Genomic DNA, 17,973 nt, shown 5'->3' with positions numbered 1-17,973 from the left:
ACATTTATTGCCATTGTATCTGACCTAAATGTCTATGATTGAGGGCTAAAACCTTTATCAACAACCATCCATAATGAATAATTAAATTAAGTTTCTAGAGCTGGATCAAAAACATTCCCATTCATTTTAAAAAGCATCCATACAATGCATTGTATATTCATTAATCTAGAAATGGCAATCCCATCCTACTGCTTTTCAGAAAGAGAAGCTGGCAGTGAAAATCGCTATCAGTTGACTCGATTGTCCTCGTCTTCCCAAAAGGTTGCTAAATGTCTAGTTCCATTCCGATTTCGGATTTAGTCGCGTGCGGAGGCCTACACGGGGTCACGGGCGCGCGCGTGCTCAGTTGGGAAACTTCCGGCACACACACCTTTCTTCTTCCTCCTCCGCCTCCCCCTGACCCGGCCGGCCGTTGAAACCCCTGCCATGTCCACCAACCCATTCGCTGCTACACCTATATGTACCCGCCCAGCAACCCCTTTGACCAAACCAAGAAGCTCGCACACACAACGCCTTCTTCAACTGAAGCTCCATCCATCCATCCGGCGAGCGAGCGAGCAACTGAGCGGGAGCGGCCGCATTTGTCCTGGACTTGATCTATCGGCCGACTGATACTGATACGTGCGTTCTGTGAGCCAGCCGGCCATGGACACGGGCCCGGCGGCGTTCGGGGTGGCGAGCCTGCGGATGGGCCGCTCCTACCGGGAGCGCGGAAGCGACGTCTTCTCGCGGGCGGCTTCGTCGGCGAGGGGAGGAGACTCGGAGGACGACGAGGAGGCGCTCACGTGGGCGGCGCTCGAGAGGCTGCCCACGCACAGCCGCGTCCGCAAGGGCATCGTCGGGGACGGCGGCTGCGAGCTCGTCGACATCGCCGGCCTCGGCTTCCAGGAGAGGACGCGCCTGCTCGAGCGACTCGTGCGCGTCGCGGAGGAGGACCACGAGCGATTCTTGCTCAGGCTCAGGCAGAGGCTAGACAGGTACAGACTTGCTTTGCTCCTCTGCCTTTCTTTACTAGAGTACGTACGTACTCCGCCGGTGCTGAAATTTCTCTTGTTTCAGAGTTGGGCTCGACTTTCCGACCATCGAAGTGCGGTACGACCACCTCAACATCGATGCGCTCGCACATGTCGGGAACAGAGGCCTGCCCACGTTCATCAACACCACTCTCAACTCTCTAGAGGTACCTACTCACGGCAGTCCTGGAAATTTTCTGTGACTGAATTCTGAGCAGGCTGTTCTTCAAATCTGACCTTTTTCTTCGCACTTTCTTTCTCCTTCAGTCCATAGCCAATCTACTTCATATAATTCCCAACAACAAGGTGCCGATGAACATCCTCCATGATATTAATGGAATTATCAAGCCAAAGAGGTAAGGCTTTTGGACAGGACCATTTACTTTTCTTCTCATTACACAATTGCACACTACGCTCGGTTTGGGCTCCGATATTTAAGTTTAAGTTAGATGTTATGGAATTATGTTAGCACATGATCGCATCTTTCAAGCATACTGCATGATCACTGGATTCACTACTACCGTGTTATGTGTTTCTAGACTTTTCGTTGTTGTGAGATGATGTATTTTATTTAGTGTTGCATTATTACTGGTGCCAATTTTCAGCATTTTTTTGTCGTCCTTCATCAACGCATATCAGTTGAATTTGGTGGACTGATGTCTTGTATTTTCATGAAAAAATCCAGGATGACGTTACTATTAGGGCCACCAGGATCAGGGAAGACTACACTGCTTCTTGCTTTGGCAGGGAAACTAGGTTCTGATCTAAAGGTTAGGAATTGTACTTATTACATCAACATGACTGATTTGAGCATTCATGTTACAAAGTTCCAGGCAAGCTTACTTTTGCTGTGATGCGAACCAACCAGGTTACAGGAAAAGTGACATACAATGGGCATGGAATGAATGAGTTTGTGGCTCAAAGGTCAGCGGCCTACATATCACAACATGACCTCCACATCGCTGAGATGACGGTACGGGAAACCTTGTCCTTCTCAGCCAGATGCCAAGGGGTTGGAAGCAGATACGGTGAGCTCAAATTTGATCACATTATGAGAGACTGTTACTTCTCTATAATTCCTTCCCTCACCATGTAATTGTTTGCTAATTCCTCGTGAACTTGTCCCAGATATGCTAACTGAGCTATCTAGAAGGGAGAAGGCTGCAAATATCAAACCAGACCCTGATCTTGATGTCTACATGAAGGTTAGTTTATAGTTCTGTAACGCTTCACGATGCTGAACTCAAAATGCTATAATTTTCATAACTAAGTATTAGGTAAACATTTGTAGATAGCTTTATGCATTCTCACAACCTAGCCTTCATGCATTGAACTGACTATGCTATAATTTCTTCCCCCTTGGGACTGATAATACATGGATAGATATATTGATAGTACACCCATTTCATTGTGAATACTTTCTGCTTACCACATTTAATATGCAGGCGATAGCAGTGGGTGGTCAGGATACAAATATCATCACTGATTACATCCTCAAGGTACTGCATCAAACAACAATATATTTTCTTCTTCAATGTACTAAGAGCTAACTGTTCAGTTGAACCTTGCAGATTTTAGGGCTTGACATTTGCGCCGACACCATGGTCGGAGACGATATGCTGAGAGGAATCTCAGGGGGGCAACTTAAACGTGTCACAACTGGTATATTGCAAAAATCCTTGACAGTTCCTTGTCATAACAGGATCTGTGATCTGAACGTTTGCTGACTCTTTTACTTGAACTTGAAGGTGAGATGATGGTTGGAGCAGAAAGAGCACTGTTCATGGATGAAATCTCCACGGGCCTGGATAGCTCTACTACATACCAGATAGTGAAATCACTTGGACTGATCACTAACATCCTCAGCGGCACAACTGTCATTTCCCTGTTGCAACCTGCACCAGAGACATATAATTTGTTTGATGACATAATCCTCCTGTCCGACGGCTACATTGTGTATCAAGGGCCACGTGAAAATGTGCTTGAATTCTTCGAATCCATGGGCTTCAAATGTCCTGATCGGAAAGGTGTCGCTGACTTTTTGCAAGAAGTAAGTCAGTTGTAATGCTATTCTTTATCGGAAAAAAAAGTTGTAATGCTATTAATGGACAATAATTCTATGCCTTGCTAACATTAACGGTTTATAAACTTATAGGTGACATCAAGAAAAGATCAGGCACAATACTGGGCAAGGCGTAATCAGAGATACCATTATGTCCCAGTCAAGGAGTTTGCTCATGCCTTCCAGGCATTTCATGTCGGCCAAAGTCTCTCTGCGGAGCTCTCACACCCTTTTGATAGGAGCCAGTGCCACCCTGCTTCGCTGACAACCTCAACTTACGGTGCCAGCAAGAAAGAGCTGCTGCGTGCATGCATCGAGAGGGAGTGGTTGCTCATGAAACGGAATATGTTTGTCTACCGTTTCCGGGCTGTTCAGGTAAACCTATTTTTACCTTGTAGGAAACCAATTTCAGGCATATATTCATGGTTTAACATGCACTCCTATGAGATTGGTGAACTGATGGCGTTACTCCATATCCATCTGCAGCTTCTGGTAATGACAATAATCGTGATGACACTGTTCCTGCGCACAAACATGCACCATCGTACGGTTAACGATGGCACTGTCTACTTAGGTGCCCTGTTCTTTTTTATAGTTGCCCACATGTTCAACGGCTTCTCTGAGCTCGCTCTAGCCACCATAAAATTGCCAGTCTTCTTCAAGCAAAGAGATTACCTCTTCTTCCCTGCATGGGCTTATGCCATACCAACTTGGATCCTCAAGATACCGATATCTTGTGTCGAGGTTGCGATCACAGTATTCTTGGGTTACTATGTCATTGGGTTCGATCCAGATGTTGGAAGGTACGGCTAACCAAATATAATCTTTTAAACTGTAAGTACTAGTACAAATATACTATGCTAAAGTACTAACGTTATTTTTTCTTCTAGGCTATTCAAGCAATACTTGCTGCTGTTGCTTGTTAACCAGATGGCTGCAGCACTGTTCAGGTTCATCGCAGCATTGGGCAGGACCATGGTTGTTGCAAATACGTTGGCGTCCTTTGCACTCCTAGTGCTGCTCGTGATGAGTGGATTCATCCTGTCACACCGTAATGCTCCTAGAACAATTTATTCACTGGGTTAAACCTCAAATTTCGAAGTGAACATTTGTAACTCCGGTTTGGTTTGTTCATGACAGCTGATGTGAAGAAATGGTGGATCTGGGGCTACTGGGCGTCGCCTCTTCAGTACGCCATGAGCGCCATTACAGTAAACGAGTTCCTTGGAGACAAATGGCAAAAGGTATGCAATTACCCTGACAACAATATTGTTCCCTGACGTAAGTACTATAGTTCTGATTGTCATAACCATGCTGCAGGTTGTCCAGGGATCCAACGAAATTTTAGGAGTAGATGTGCTCAAGTCCAGGGGTTTTTTCACTGAGGCAAAATGGTACTGGATTGGTAGTGGCGCCCTCCTTGGATATGTCATCGTGTTCAACATCCTCTTCACCGTTGCTCTAAGCTACCTTCAACGTAATTCTGAAGTTCTGGGATGAAATTGCAATGCACATTTTGTTAAGGCACTTGATCTGACCCATTGTTTTTCCTAATACATGCAGCCATGGGGAAATCTCAGCAAATACTTTCAGAGGATGCGCTGAAGGAAAAGCATGCCAGTATCACCGGCGAAATTCCTGATGAGTCAAGAAGCTCTACATCTGCAGGTAAGGCCACTTGCAGTATCTTTGGACATGAAACATCGCCACATGTCATTTGGTGAATGCAATCTAAATAGCCATACTGTGTGTAGGGAACATGAACAACTCAAGGAGAAACTCTGCATCAGGGGCTGCCTCAGGCGACGGCAGGAGGGGCATGGTCCTGCCCTTTGCACCGCTTGCTGTTGCCTTCAACAACATGAGATACTCTGTTGACATGCCTGCGGAAATGAAAGCACAAGGTGTTGACCAAGATAGGCTGCTTCTGCTAAAGGGAGTCAGTGGCAGTTTCAAGCCGGGAGTCCTCACAGCACTGATGGGAGTCAGCGGCGCTGGCAAGACCACGCTGATGGATGTGCTGGCTGGAAGGAAGACTGGAGGCTACATTGAAGGTGACATCTCAATCTCCGGCTACCCGAAGAAGCAGGAAACCTTCGCTCGCATTTCCGGTTACTGTGAGCAGAATGACATCCACTCACCAAATGTGACCGTGTACGAGTCCCTGGTGTACTCTGCATGGCTCCGGCTGCCCTCTGATGTAGAGTCAGAAACAAGAAAGGTAAGGGTCGGTGTACAAATTGCATCATTAGCTCAGGGTATACTAGTGTTTTCTGAACAATGGTGTTCATTTCTAACAGATGTTCATAGAGCAAGTGATGGAGCTGGTAGAATTGAATTCACTGAGAGATGCACTCATTGGACTACCTGGAGTCAGTGGCTTGTCAACAGAGCAAAGGAAGAGGTTGACGATCGCGGTTGAGCTGGTTGCTAATCCGTCGATCATATTCATGGATGAGCCTACCTCTGGCCTCGATGCCAGGGCCGCGGCGATTGTGATGAGGACGGTGAGGAACACTGTGGACACAGGCAGGACCGTTGTTTGCACCATCCACCAGCCTAGCATCGATATCTTTGAGGCCTTCGATGAGGTATAGATTGTTGTTTCTGCAGTTTCATATCAAGATTTTTTTCAACGCCATCCTAAGATTTTGTCTTGATTTGATTGATGCAGCTGTTCCTGATGAAGAGAGGAGGGGAGGAGATATACGTGGGTCCTCTAGGACACCAATCTCATGACCTCATTGAGTACTTTGAGGGAATCGAACAGGTCAGCAAGATCAAACCGGGGTACAATCCGGCAACATGGATGCTGGAAGTGACCTCACAGGCACAAGAAGATATTCTGGGTGTCAGTTTCGCGGAGGTGTACAAGAACTCGGATCTCTACCAGTAAGTCACCACCAACAACACCACATTTTGTTCTGAACTTGTCACTGCTGAAAGAGAAATGACTGATTTCGGATGATCCATGGTATTGCAGGAGGAACCAGAGCGCGATCAGGGAGCTCAGCAAGGCCCCTGCTGGGTCCAAGGATCTCTACTTCCCGACGCAGTACTCGCAGAGCTCCATCACCCAGTGCATGGCGTGCCTGTGGAAGCAGAACCTGTCCTACTGGAGGAACCCTCAGTACACGGTGGTCCGCTTCTTCTTCTCCCTCGTGGTGGCCCTCATGTTCGGCACCATCTTCTGGCGCCTCGGGGGGAGGAAGTCGAGGCAGCAGGACCTGTTCAACGCGATGGGGTCCATGTACGCCGCCGTGCTCTTCATGGGGATCTCCTACTCGTCGTCGGTGCAGCCCGTGGTGGCGGTGGAGCGGACGGTGTTCTACCGGGAGAGAGCCGCCGGGATGTACTCGGCGCTGCCCTACGCCTTCGGGCAGGTGGTGGTGGAGCTCCCCTACGTGCTGGTGCAGTCGCTGGTGTACGGGGTCATCGTCTACGCCATGATCGGCTTCCAGTGGGACGTCAAGAAATTCTGCTGGTACATCTACTTCATGTACTTCACGCTGCTCTACTTCACCTACTACGGTATGCTCGCCGTCGGCCTCACCCCCAGCTACAACATCGCCTCCATCGTCTCATCCTTCTTCTACGGCGTCTGGAACCTCTTCTCCGGATTCGTCATCGCACGCCCGGTACGTACGCATTTATTCATTCACGCATCATGCATCCCCTTCTCTTACATCCTCAATTGGCATAAAACTCATGGGATTTGTTGGTGTTTCAGACGATGCCGGTGTGGTGGAGGTGGTACTCGTGGGCGTGCCCCGTGTCGTGGACGCTGTACGGGCTGGTGGCATCGCAGTTCGGCGACCTCACGGAGCCACTCCAGGACACCAACGTGCCCATCAACGTCTTCCTCGAGGACTTCTTCGGATTCCATCACGACTTCCTAGGCATCGTCGCCGTCGCGGTCGCCGGGTTCGCCGTGCTCTTCGCTGTCTGCTTCGGACTCGCCATCAAGGTGCTCAACTTCCAGCAAAGGTGATTCAGCATGCACCGAGTGGCGGCTTTGAGGCCGTTGGTGCACGGATCGTGTCGGAAACGAATGATGTGCGTTTGTACTCAGCGCACGTCGCTTTTTCTTGGTTCCATTAGTTTTTTTCCCCTAGTTCATAGATTTGGCGTGCAAATGCTTATATTTTGTATATGTAAAGTACGCGCATAGCAAGTGACACAGTAGCAAAAAAAATACAAGCTATAAATATGTAATCAAGAGAAATATTTTGGGTGAATTGGATAAACCCGTACCCTGTTGTTGCAAGGTCAAACCTTAACAAATACTAGTAAAGGGTGTGACCTATTCTCACCGAGAGTCAAGTAATTCTCAGTCGGTTGAAGTTATCGAATCTCGATTGCAACCCACATTATAACTCATGAGTAGCACCACTAGTGAAAAATCGTCATCAATACCGGTTCCAGAGGGGCTTTTGAACCAACTTAAGCAACCGGTACAAAAGATTCGGTACAAAAGGCCCCCCCTTTGGTACTGGTTCCATACGAACCGGTATTAAAGGCACCTCCACGTGGGCACGCAGGGGAGCGCAGGACGAGGGAGTTTTGGTACCGGTTTGTAATACGAACCGGTACCAAAGGTTGGCAGCCGCGGCAGAGAAAATGCATAAATCTCTGCCGCGGCAGAGAATTCAGGGTTTAGGGTTTTAGGAGAGGTTTAGGAGTAACTTACCGTTTCATATCACGTCGATGCGCCTGCTACGCGTTTGGGTTTAGGTAGTACATGAAGATAAAGGTGATGCATAACAACTTGGTGCATATAATATAACACATGTAATTGCATAAGATCGCAAATTAAGTAGTACATGCATGAAGATCGATCTTCATGCATATATAGTGGTACTCTCCGAGGCATACTATCTATTACATGTAACATAGTGGTACTCTCCGAGTCAAACTATATGTTACATGTAGATCTTCATTCATAGTGGTACTCTCCGAATGGCGGTATGACGTCCCGAAGGAAAAATCCCGCCAATTCATCGCCAATTGCTTTGAAGCGTTCCTCGATTGAGATCCTGTCCTGCTTTCTTGCCAACTGTAAAAGAATGAGATACAAATGAATACATGAGCTATGTGTGTGTGCATATATATATACATACATATATATACATACATATATTCATACTACACCCGGGTGTAGTTACACCCACGCGTGTTTCTCATAATCTAGAGTGTATCTATCATACCGGATAGTATGTACATGTAGTATGAAGTATATAAAACTATTTTGGAAGTATATATACTACTTTGTAGGCAGTATGTAAATTTTTTTACGTAGACTCATTTTTTACGTATACATATGCATGTATTTTGGATATATAGTGCAAACTATGGGTTCACTTGCATTTTTTTCACCAAACTTGGTTTGGAGTATCTTAGATATAGTATACGAACATACTCAAACCGATAAAGTATCGTATATACTTCCGTACGGAAGTATATAGATATGGGTGTAACTACACCCAGGGGTAGGAAGTATTTATCCTATATATATATATATATATATATATATATATATATATATATATATATATATATATAGAGCCCAACTATTCTCGAACCCCCTTAAGAGTGGTTCTAGAATAGCTATTCTAGAACCCCCCCCAAACTAACTCGGCAAGCGAATCTCCCACCCCGCGCAACCCACCTCCCGCCCCGTGCGCCTCCCACCTCCAGCGCGCGCGTCGCCTCCCACCACCTGCCGCGCGCCACGGCTGCCGCAGCCCACTCCGCCAGCCGCGCGCCCCGGCGACCGCCGCCACACCACTGCCGCGCCCCGGCGACCGCCGCCCCACCACCTGCTGCGGCCCCCGGCGACCGCCGCCCCCCACCCTGCTGCGCCCCGGCGACCGCCGCCCCACCACCTGCCGCGCCGCCCGGCGACCGCCGCCCCCACCACCGTCGCGCCGCCCGGCGACCGCCGCCCCCACCACATGCAGCGCGCAGGCTTCCGCCGCCCCGTCACCTGCAGCGCGCACGACCTCCACCGCCCCACCACCTGCCACGCGCACAGCCCCCGCCGTCCCCACCAACTGTCGGAGGCGCCACTGTCGCCCCAGGGAGTCTACCTCCCGCCCCTGCTCCCAGCTCCTCCGGCGGCGCCCCAACCAGACTGAGAGTACAAAAAATCTCTAGAGTACAAAAAATCAGGAAGTTCACATCTACAAGACTCAGTAGTTCACATCTACGGAACTTGGATGTTTCACATACACGAAATTTTTTAAAATTATGAAATTCTCCAGATTTCAAAAAATCGAAGTTCACATCTGCAAAGACTTGGAAGTTCACACTCGCAAAATTCAGAAGTTTAGAAATTTTTTCTAGAGTTCAAAAATGGGAAGTTCACATCCGCCTAAATTTAGATGTTCACTTTCGCAGATTGGTGAAGTTCACTTCACCGAATTCAGAAGTTCAGAAGACTGATGCATAACTAAACATGAAAATCGAAAAGTTCACTTCGAACACAAAAATATAGAAGTTCACATTATTTTGGGAAGTTCACTTCGAACAAAAGACAAAACAACTCGGAAGTTCAATTCAAACATGTGGAAGTTCGCAATATTTTCAGAAGTTCACTTGCCACCACCGGGAAGTTCATTTACCTCCATACGGAAATTCACTCCCCGTATAGAAGTTCATATTTGAAATGGAAGTTCACTCTTACAATGTTGAGGTCCGTCTGGAAGTTCAGATGCAGAGAAGGGGAAGTTCAGATAGTGCAGATGCGACGGTAGTTCGCTATATTTTCTGAAGTTCACTTCAAACTAGACCAAAGTTTTGGAAGTTCGCCCTGTACAATATTGAAGTCCGTCGGGAAGTTCAGATTCAGGGGAGAAGAAGTTCACATCCACAGAAGTTCGCTATAATTTTATTACATGCCAGAAACTTTTATACCGCGATCGGAAGTTCACTAACAGATATAAAGGAAGTTCACTTCTATATTCGAGCACCTCATACACTCTGTTTTTCTGGACGGAAATCATACGCATAGAAATCGTCCGTACAACCACCGATTGCGCAAATCGACCAACTCAACTTACAATTAGCACTAATATAACTCTACTAATACTCCAACATATCGCAATGCCACACCTAATCAATCTAGATGAGCAATTTCGAAATGTTCTTGTGTCGGCGTCATCTTCACTTTTATGTATTTCTGAAATTAAACTAAAACCATTTAGAATTTGGAAAAACATTCAACATGAAAAAGATGCGCATAATCAATATCTTTTCAACGCAATATCATTTGGAACATTCCGATAAGTGGTTCAGAAATAAGCCACAAAAACAGTTCGAAAAACCGAGCAGTTCGAAAAACGTAATCACGTATTTTGAAATCTGCTCTTAAACTATAAAGAATTTAGAAAAGTGTTCTTCATGAAAAAGGTGCGCCTAGTCAGTACCTTTCCAACGGCGTATCATACGCATCATTCTGATAAACGGTTTGAAAACTGGAACCCCAAAACTGTACAACAATAGAGAAATCCGCGAAAACGTTATTTTGTATATTTCAAATTAGTTTTAATCAATATAGAATTTGGGAAAACAATGAACAAGAAAAAGATGCGAAATTTCCGTGCGAATCCAACGGTATATTATACGCATCAATCCGATAAGCGGTTTGAAAATCATCATGAAAATACTGTCCGCACGAACATGCAATTCTGGTATTCCGTCGAGAAGTTCACTTGTGAATCACGCGGAAGTTCAGAAAGGGTTCGAGAATAGTTATTCTCGAACCGGTTCGAGAATAGCAGACCTATATATATATATATATATATATATATATATATATATATATATATATATATATATATATATATATATATATATATATATATATATATATATATATATATATATATATCGACGCGGATTTTCTACCTAGGGTGATAGCTACGCATAGGGCACAAGCCGTTTGATATTATGCAGTGATTCGTGTTGCCGTTTCTTTGCCGTTCCAGTCCGTTTACCAATCACGAAAGAAAAAAAGCCGACCCGCGTCTGGCTCCACTACTGCTGCCGCAAAGAAAATAACGACGGTGAAAAAAAGCACCGATGCCCAGCTCGACGCTCGTTACTTTATTCCAACGGGAAAAAAAATCACGGGTTACTTTATTCTTGCTGCAAACACACAACAGATATGGGGCCTGTAGACATTTTTCTCTCACGCAAAAGTGTGTCTCTCACTGCTTTCTCTCCCGGTGGCGCTTTGCGGCGGTCCGTCGGCATTCCGGTGCCGACCTTGCCATAGACTGAACGTTCAGGTGGTTTTCCAGTGCGGCAATGTGGCCATTTGCCTGCGGCTTCTCTGAGCGTCCGCGACATAGTTGAAGACGAGGCCGTGGCTCTGTGCAAGGCGGTTCTGGGCGTCCTCTCCTGCGAGTCTGCGACGAGGTCCACCGGTAGCTGCTTCTCCAACTGGACGCGTACCAGGCCCTCCGTGGGCGCGTCGAGGAAGAGCACGGCGCAGGGGGGAGGAGAAGGTGGAGCAAGATGCAGCTAGTTCACATGGCTGCCCTGCGAGCTGCAAAATTTTGGGAGAGAGATTTCCTAATAGGCTAATAATACAGCAAAATTAGTGATCAAATCGGATACAAAGTTTTACTAGAAAAAGAGGAAATGTGTTAAATCAATTAACCAGAAAAGTAAGCCCAAGATCAGAAGAAAATTCTAGCTCAATTTGATCACCATCAAGTCAAAATTAGTGTCGGCAGTGTTGTAGAAGGCAAGGAAAGGCTGGGGGGCTATGCTGGACGCGCATACCGCGAGGCCGCCCCGCTCAGGAACGGTCCAACTAGCTCAGAACCATGAACATCAGAGCACGCGACATAAATCAAGAGTGAGTGCTCATTGCTGGAGGTCTCTGCTCCAACTCTGCAAGCATCACGCCACACCACCAACAAACACCAAGGAACAAAAGAACACATGAGATTATATATGAAAGGCAACCAATCGGACAGAGAAGGGGGCTGGATTAAGAACACACAACACTTAAAAAAGTTTCCATGTTCTCTCCACAGAAAATAAGGAAAGAACAAAAATTAAATCGGCGACCAAAATAGACGGAAACCAAATCCCCGATATTTCTCAACAATTACCAAAACTGGAATGATCGTCCGTGAAAATGACCCAAACTTTATGCAAAATCAGGGGAGGCGAGAGGCTGATCCATGACCAGAAACCGTGACTCCCTTCGCCAATCGGTGCTCTCCCCACCGTCCAAGAGGCAGGGGGCGTGGGGAGGGGAGCCGGACAGGAGAGGGAAGCCGTCGCGGGAGAGAAGCTGGCGCGGGGAGGGAATCCGGCGTCGGTCGGGGCAACCGGGAGGGCCGAGCGGCGGCGCGGGGAAATACAGAGCTGGCGTGGGGAAAGGGAAGCAAATGCGAGGGGTTGGTGGATCTGAGGTGCCGCCGTGGTTGGATTAGAGCGAGGACCGGCGGCACGATGTTGGAGGATCCGGGAGGCGGCGCTGGTGTGGTGGCAAAGAGCGGGGCCACCTCGGTGGCGTCGGGTCGGCGGGGAAGACGGCGAGGGAGGAGTGCGGGAGCCGCTCCGATGGGCCTTTGGGGGGAGAGCAGGGAAATGAGGAAGAGACAGAGGTGTGTGCGTGTGTACGGAGTAACAGATAACGGTGTTAAGTTCATCTGCGGTGGAAAATGATCTATAGGATGATCCGACCGTGGTATGCCCATGCGCAGCTACCACCCTAGACATCCCACTATTTTCCATATCAAACAATTATTACTGAAACTAAGCACAACTTATGGTAACAAAATAAATTTGTGAATATTGTTTTCGTACCTCTTTATTTCTTTGATTATTCGTTCTCTCGCTGACAATTATGTGGATGTACTCGCAAATGTAGTATCCACATAGATTAGTTCCCTTTGGTTGTTGCGGGCATTTCTGTACAAGAATATAATTCAATCAAACAATAATCAAGTATGATAAATGTGTGTGGACCTAGGTAGTACTACTTCTCATACCCTACCCAACAAAAGAAAATGCATAAAAGAGTTATCAATTAGTTGATATCAGGAAATTAACGAAAAATACCAATAACAATTAAAATTACTTTTTGAGCATGAAAAAAGCCGTCTTGTATAGTATAGCTTCTTTGCTTTGTGAGTCAAAGACTTCAACCTCTCCTTTGTACATTTTAATGACGATAAGAATAAAGTGGAACCTGCGCACATTTAAATATGCAGTGCCATATATATAAATCATCAGTTAAAATTTGAACATCTAGTATTATCCTTTTGCCACGTTGTCGCTTCAAAAACCTTAGCAAAGTCTCCGGTGTATCCCTGTTATAGAAGGGATCGTCTATGGTTTTTTCATGCATTGTATCCAGGTCAATGAACCCAATGTGCGTGATTTCATCCCTTTTGCATTCTAGCATATTCGATCTGCATAATATAGCGCACAAAAGATTATAATTTGCATACAATGAACGAGCTGAGCTAAAGACTTCTCAAATTACATAAATAAATCACTTACAGACAATAGCAACTGATGATAGATTTGTCGAGGGCCCCGAGATTGTATAACTGAAAAAGTTTGCTGAAGTCAATGCTCACAGAGTATTCTTGGAAGTAGTGCTCTTCCTTAACTCGCACTATGATAGAATTGATCCCTCTCTTTGTGGCATTAATGTACCACACATGCAAATTACGCATACTTGTTGGTAGCTTCCTGAGATTCTCGACCAAATCTTTCCCTTGAACAAATTTATATGCTACTTCAGCGATGGGGTAATCGATGTATTGTCGAGAACTTTGAACGGCCTTCTCGTCAAACACCATGAGAGAGGGTACCGATTGAACGGGTTGTTCTCCGAGCTGGTGCACTTGTTGTTTCCCTTTTTTCGCCGTGACACCCGATTGATTGAGTTTTTTCGCCTCCACCATCTCGTCATACGACCTTTCAATAGAACGCCAATAGTCAGATGGCGGCGATGGTATAGGGTCATATAGATTGTCAAATGGTACGCACAACTTTCACCCGATCTAGTGTCTTCTCAAAAGGTATCTCTGGCACTTTCTTAGCAAAAAAGGCTTTCAGCTCGGAGTTACAGGTTTCCATGTTTTCCTCGATACCTTTTCCCAAGGTAACTTCTCAATAGGCGACAGTGGTTTCTCCTTTGTAGATCTCTTCCTAAGCGGCGTACCGTTCCACTTAAAGGACGCTGTCTTACGCAGAGGATCTCGAGATGGTGGACTCACGCTGGGGTCCCTCTCATGTAGGTGTGGACTTTGCTGCTCATGTGGACTGCTACCAGGAGGATTCGATGGCCTTTGCTGCTCATGTGGACCGCTACCAAGAGGAGTCGGTGGCCTTTCCTGCTCATGTGGACTGCTACGAGGAGTCGGTGGCCTTTGCAAAAGGACGATGTATTTCTTGGGCCATAGGGTGAAACCGTGCTTGACAACGGCCATTGTCTTCTCATCGTCACCTCTAAGAAAATCAAGCTCCACTGTTTCAAAACCCGGAACAACTTCATCCACCCCGACACGAACACAACCAGGTGGAATGGGCATATGATGGTGCGTTGCTCCATCTTCATTTGGGTAAACATAGACGACCGCCACCTTAACGGACGCGTTCCTGAATAACATATGTAGCTCGCAATCTGTCTTCTCCGTGACATAATCCACGGGGTAGCTTCCTCCACATCCGTCAAGATGCGAGGAACCCACACTGTTTCATCGCTGAGATGGGGCGGCATCGGCTTGAGGATCCTGTAGAAACAGCGGCTGATCAGGTGCCCTTTGATTTTTCTCAAGCACCTCCACCCTATTTAACAATTCCGTTAACCTGTCTAACTCCTTCTTCTTCTTTCGCGAACGGCTTCTATAAGTGTCAGCACACTCCAGCCACGCTTCCTTCATGGTGAGACCTGGGCGAGCTCGTACCCATCCAACGTGTTCAGGATTCCCCAAAGCGAGTGTCAGCTCGTCATTCTCTCTATCGGGAATGTGCTCTCCCTTTCCAACCTTTTCAATTGCATCTACAAGCTGCTTCGTGATTGCTTCCATTTTGTCATTCCATTTTCCCTGCGCAACGATCTGCCATGTCTTTGGGTCCAACCCTGCACCCTGCGCGAACAACCAGTACTTGGACCTAGCGGGCCAGACCCATGTCTGTGGAGTGATTCCTGCCTCCATCAGTTCATTTTCAAACGCTATCCACTTCGGAATGGGAGCCTTGTAGCCACATGACCCCAAATGATGGAAATGTTTCTTCTTTGAAGCATTTTTTGTATTTGTGACCGATCGGGACACAGTAGTAGACGATTGCTTATAGCTCTTAAATACGGGCCAATGATCTTTTATCTTCACTAGACTTTCATCGAATATTGGATCTTCATGATTATATCTGCCCCATAAATTTTTCTTCCAGGTCTGGAATTGTGTGGCCATCTTGTTGAGAGTCTAATCCTTGAATTTCTTCTTCTGGCCTTCCGTCATGTCTTCCGGTAGGCTGAAGCGTGTCAGTAGACTGTCCCAAAGAAAAAAAATTAGAGTATCGTTGACATAACTAGCTTCAGTCCCCGCGTTCTTCGACTTATGCCACTCTTGAATGCTGATCGGTACATGGTCCCTAACAAGAACTCCAGCTTGATTTGTAAATTTGCGGTAGTGCTCTTTGGGATCCACCGGTTCGCCACTATCCTTAAATGCGGTGAGGGCTAACCTACCCTCGCCCTTTAGATGTTGCGTCGGGCCTCGTTTTGTTTTAACAGACTTGCTAGATGATCCAGAAGGCTAAAAGAAAAATGATTCGTTAATAAGTGCAATACAAATAAATGAATGCATCTAGTGATGAACATAGACTTGATACATAAATATACACCTCGCCGAAGTTTGTTATGAACACTTCATTGTCTCTTCTAATTTCTTCAGACTCAAGTCCCTCACCGACATCCTTCAGAAATTGTGTGAACTCATAGTCATCTCCATCGGGTTCCCGCCCACGGGCACTCTTGTAACGGCCCCGGGTAGTACCCCTATAGATTCTTGCTTGTTCTTTTATTTTGTGCATCAACATGCATCATGCATGCATCTCATCCATGTTTTTACAAAATAAAATTATTTTACTAAACCCTAATCCCCCTCTTGACCTATTTTCTTCAAATCTTGGTCAAAGCCAAATGTTCCAAACCCTAACCCTCTCTCTTCTTCCAATTTATCGTCACCGGTAAGTCGACGACCTAAATAGGTTAGGTTTTTCCTAGGTATAGTTTTCTACCAACGAAGATGTGATGTTAGGAATTCTGTCAACACAAGCAGAGGGTTTCTTCTAAAGCTCAAGGCCCAGCGGCTGTCAGCATTAGGTCTACCTACTGATTAAGGAGCTTCTTTCTCTCAGGTCAATAAATGGGTTTAAAACTTCTATACGTATCAGAGGAAGACAAGGAATTCTTAGCACGTAGATCTTATATTTCTCCGAAATTCCACTAAGCAAAAGGCTAGCCGGGAGAGTTTTTCGAACTGACTCGACAACCGCAAAGTGTGATTTAGCTCAGCTCGAAGATGACTACCGAAGGGGAAGAGGAAACAATCTCGCTGGAAGATGAATTTGAAGAAGCCCTAGTGGAAGATGCTCAATGGCTAGCCGTGGCGAGGCTTCATCCGACCTTCAACCTGTTCACTGACTTATTATAGAAAGAGCTAGTGTAGATAAATAGTTCTAGTTGAAGCGTTCATTTGATGCGACCATGGACTATAGTTAGCTTAGTCCTTCGCAATTAGCTTCTTGCTTCAATTCAAGCGGAAGATAACCTTATTCCACCGTAGTTTTCTGTTTGATCACCAACAATTCTATCATCTTATATCGGTGCACATTGATGTGATAACTCCTGTAATGCTGCCTCCTTGAAACTGGTCGAATCGACACACAGTGGAGTAAGTTTCACTGCTTGGTACCAGTGTGCTGCACTTCCCACTAGATGCATAGATGCGGACATCCATGTCTGAAACCTGGACTAAAAGCTTCCTTAATGACCTTAAACGTTTCCGGAATTTTCTACATTCTAAAATAGACTTCACAATTCTCAATCTATATGCGCACATCCTGTGTGTGAAGACTAGGTTGCTAGCTATGAGTTTCATTCTGTTCTGGCTTCACATTTGCATTCTAGATCCGTTTGTGTGGAAAAGAAAAGGTAGGAGGAATGTTTTCAATAGGCGTCGCCGAGAAATATGGAAGTAGTTGAACGTTCAGTTCAGTCTCGCCTTACCTCTACGAAGCACGAGTCAACCGGCTATAGTTTAGGTTTTCACTTCTTGAACCTTGCTTCAGTTTTCTGCCCACATCAACTTCCTCATCTTCACTCATAGGACTTCCCTCAGAGCCATTGCCAGACGAGGAGGATGAGGACAAAGAAGACGAAGAACTCTCACTAGATGACTCCTCAGAAGGAAGGAACCATTTCCTCAGAAGCGGAAGATCTTTCAATCACTGGAGTCCTTTCCGCAGTCGGAGCTCCGCAACAACTGCCACAACTTCATCCGCAAAACTTGACACAACCGGCCGCTAAAATATCATCCTGTGCACGACTTTAGTCTACAATAATATTCAAACACTGAAGCTCAGGCGGCCCAGTTGTTAGGGGAGGACTCCAACGGGACAGATCCAGCAAGAAGCTGATCAATTGTACTATACCAAGCCTCGGCCTCTTCTGCGAGTCACACGGAATGGAACCTTTGCTACCCACAACTGCATCAGAGAGATTGGGCCCTTCCCCTCGCTTAGCATTTCCAACGGTCCTGAGAACTTTCTTTCTTGGTTGAGAAGACTTAGGGCAGGAAGCCTCAGCAATGCCGAACGTGTCGGACTTCTGGCCGGCGCTCGCGTGGGCGGACCTGC

The 17,973-nt window shown here is 46.3% G+C and overlaps 1 protein-coding gene across 1 annotated transcript; it reads left to right on the top strand.

Moving 5' to 3' along the window:
- Nucleotides 1-335: 335 nt before the first annotated feature.
- On the top strand, nucleotides 336-7,342 carry LOC127300895 (ABC transporter G family member 44). Its single transcript, XM_051331090.2, has 20 exons — nucleotides 336-977; nucleotides 1,060-1,180; nucleotides 1,281-1,369; nucleotides 1,699-1,783; nucleotides 1,882-2,041; nucleotides 2,142-2,218; nucleotides 2,459-2,512; nucleotides 2,585-2,675; nucleotides 2,762-3,063; nucleotides 3,169-3,450; nucleotides 3,562-3,878; nucleotides 3,966-4,126; nucleotides 4,216-4,319; nucleotides 4,396-4,552; nucleotides 4,639-4,743; nucleotides 4,830-5,296; nucleotides 5,376-5,666; nucleotides 5,750-5,967; nucleotides 6,059-6,713; nucleotides 6,806-7,342. The coding sequence occupies exons 1-20, from the start codon at nucleotides 646-648 to the stop codon at nucleotides 7,064-7,066; spliced, it is 4,329 nt and encodes a 1,442-aa protein (XP_051187050.1). The 5' UTR covers nucleotides 336-645; the 3' UTR covers nucleotides 7,067-7,342.
- Nucleotides 7,343-17,973: the final 10,631 nt, after the last annotated feature.

This window comes from Lolium perenne, chromosome 7 (assembly GCF_019359855.2).
Source record: "Lolium perenne isolate Kyuss_39 chromosome 7, Kyuss_2.0, whole genome shotgun sequence".
Classification (NCBI taxonomy): Eukaryota; Viridiplantae; Streptophyta; class Magnoliopsida; order Poales; family Poaceae; genus Lolium; species Lolium perenne.
This window is presented reverse-complemented; position numbering and strand designations above follow the sequence as displayed.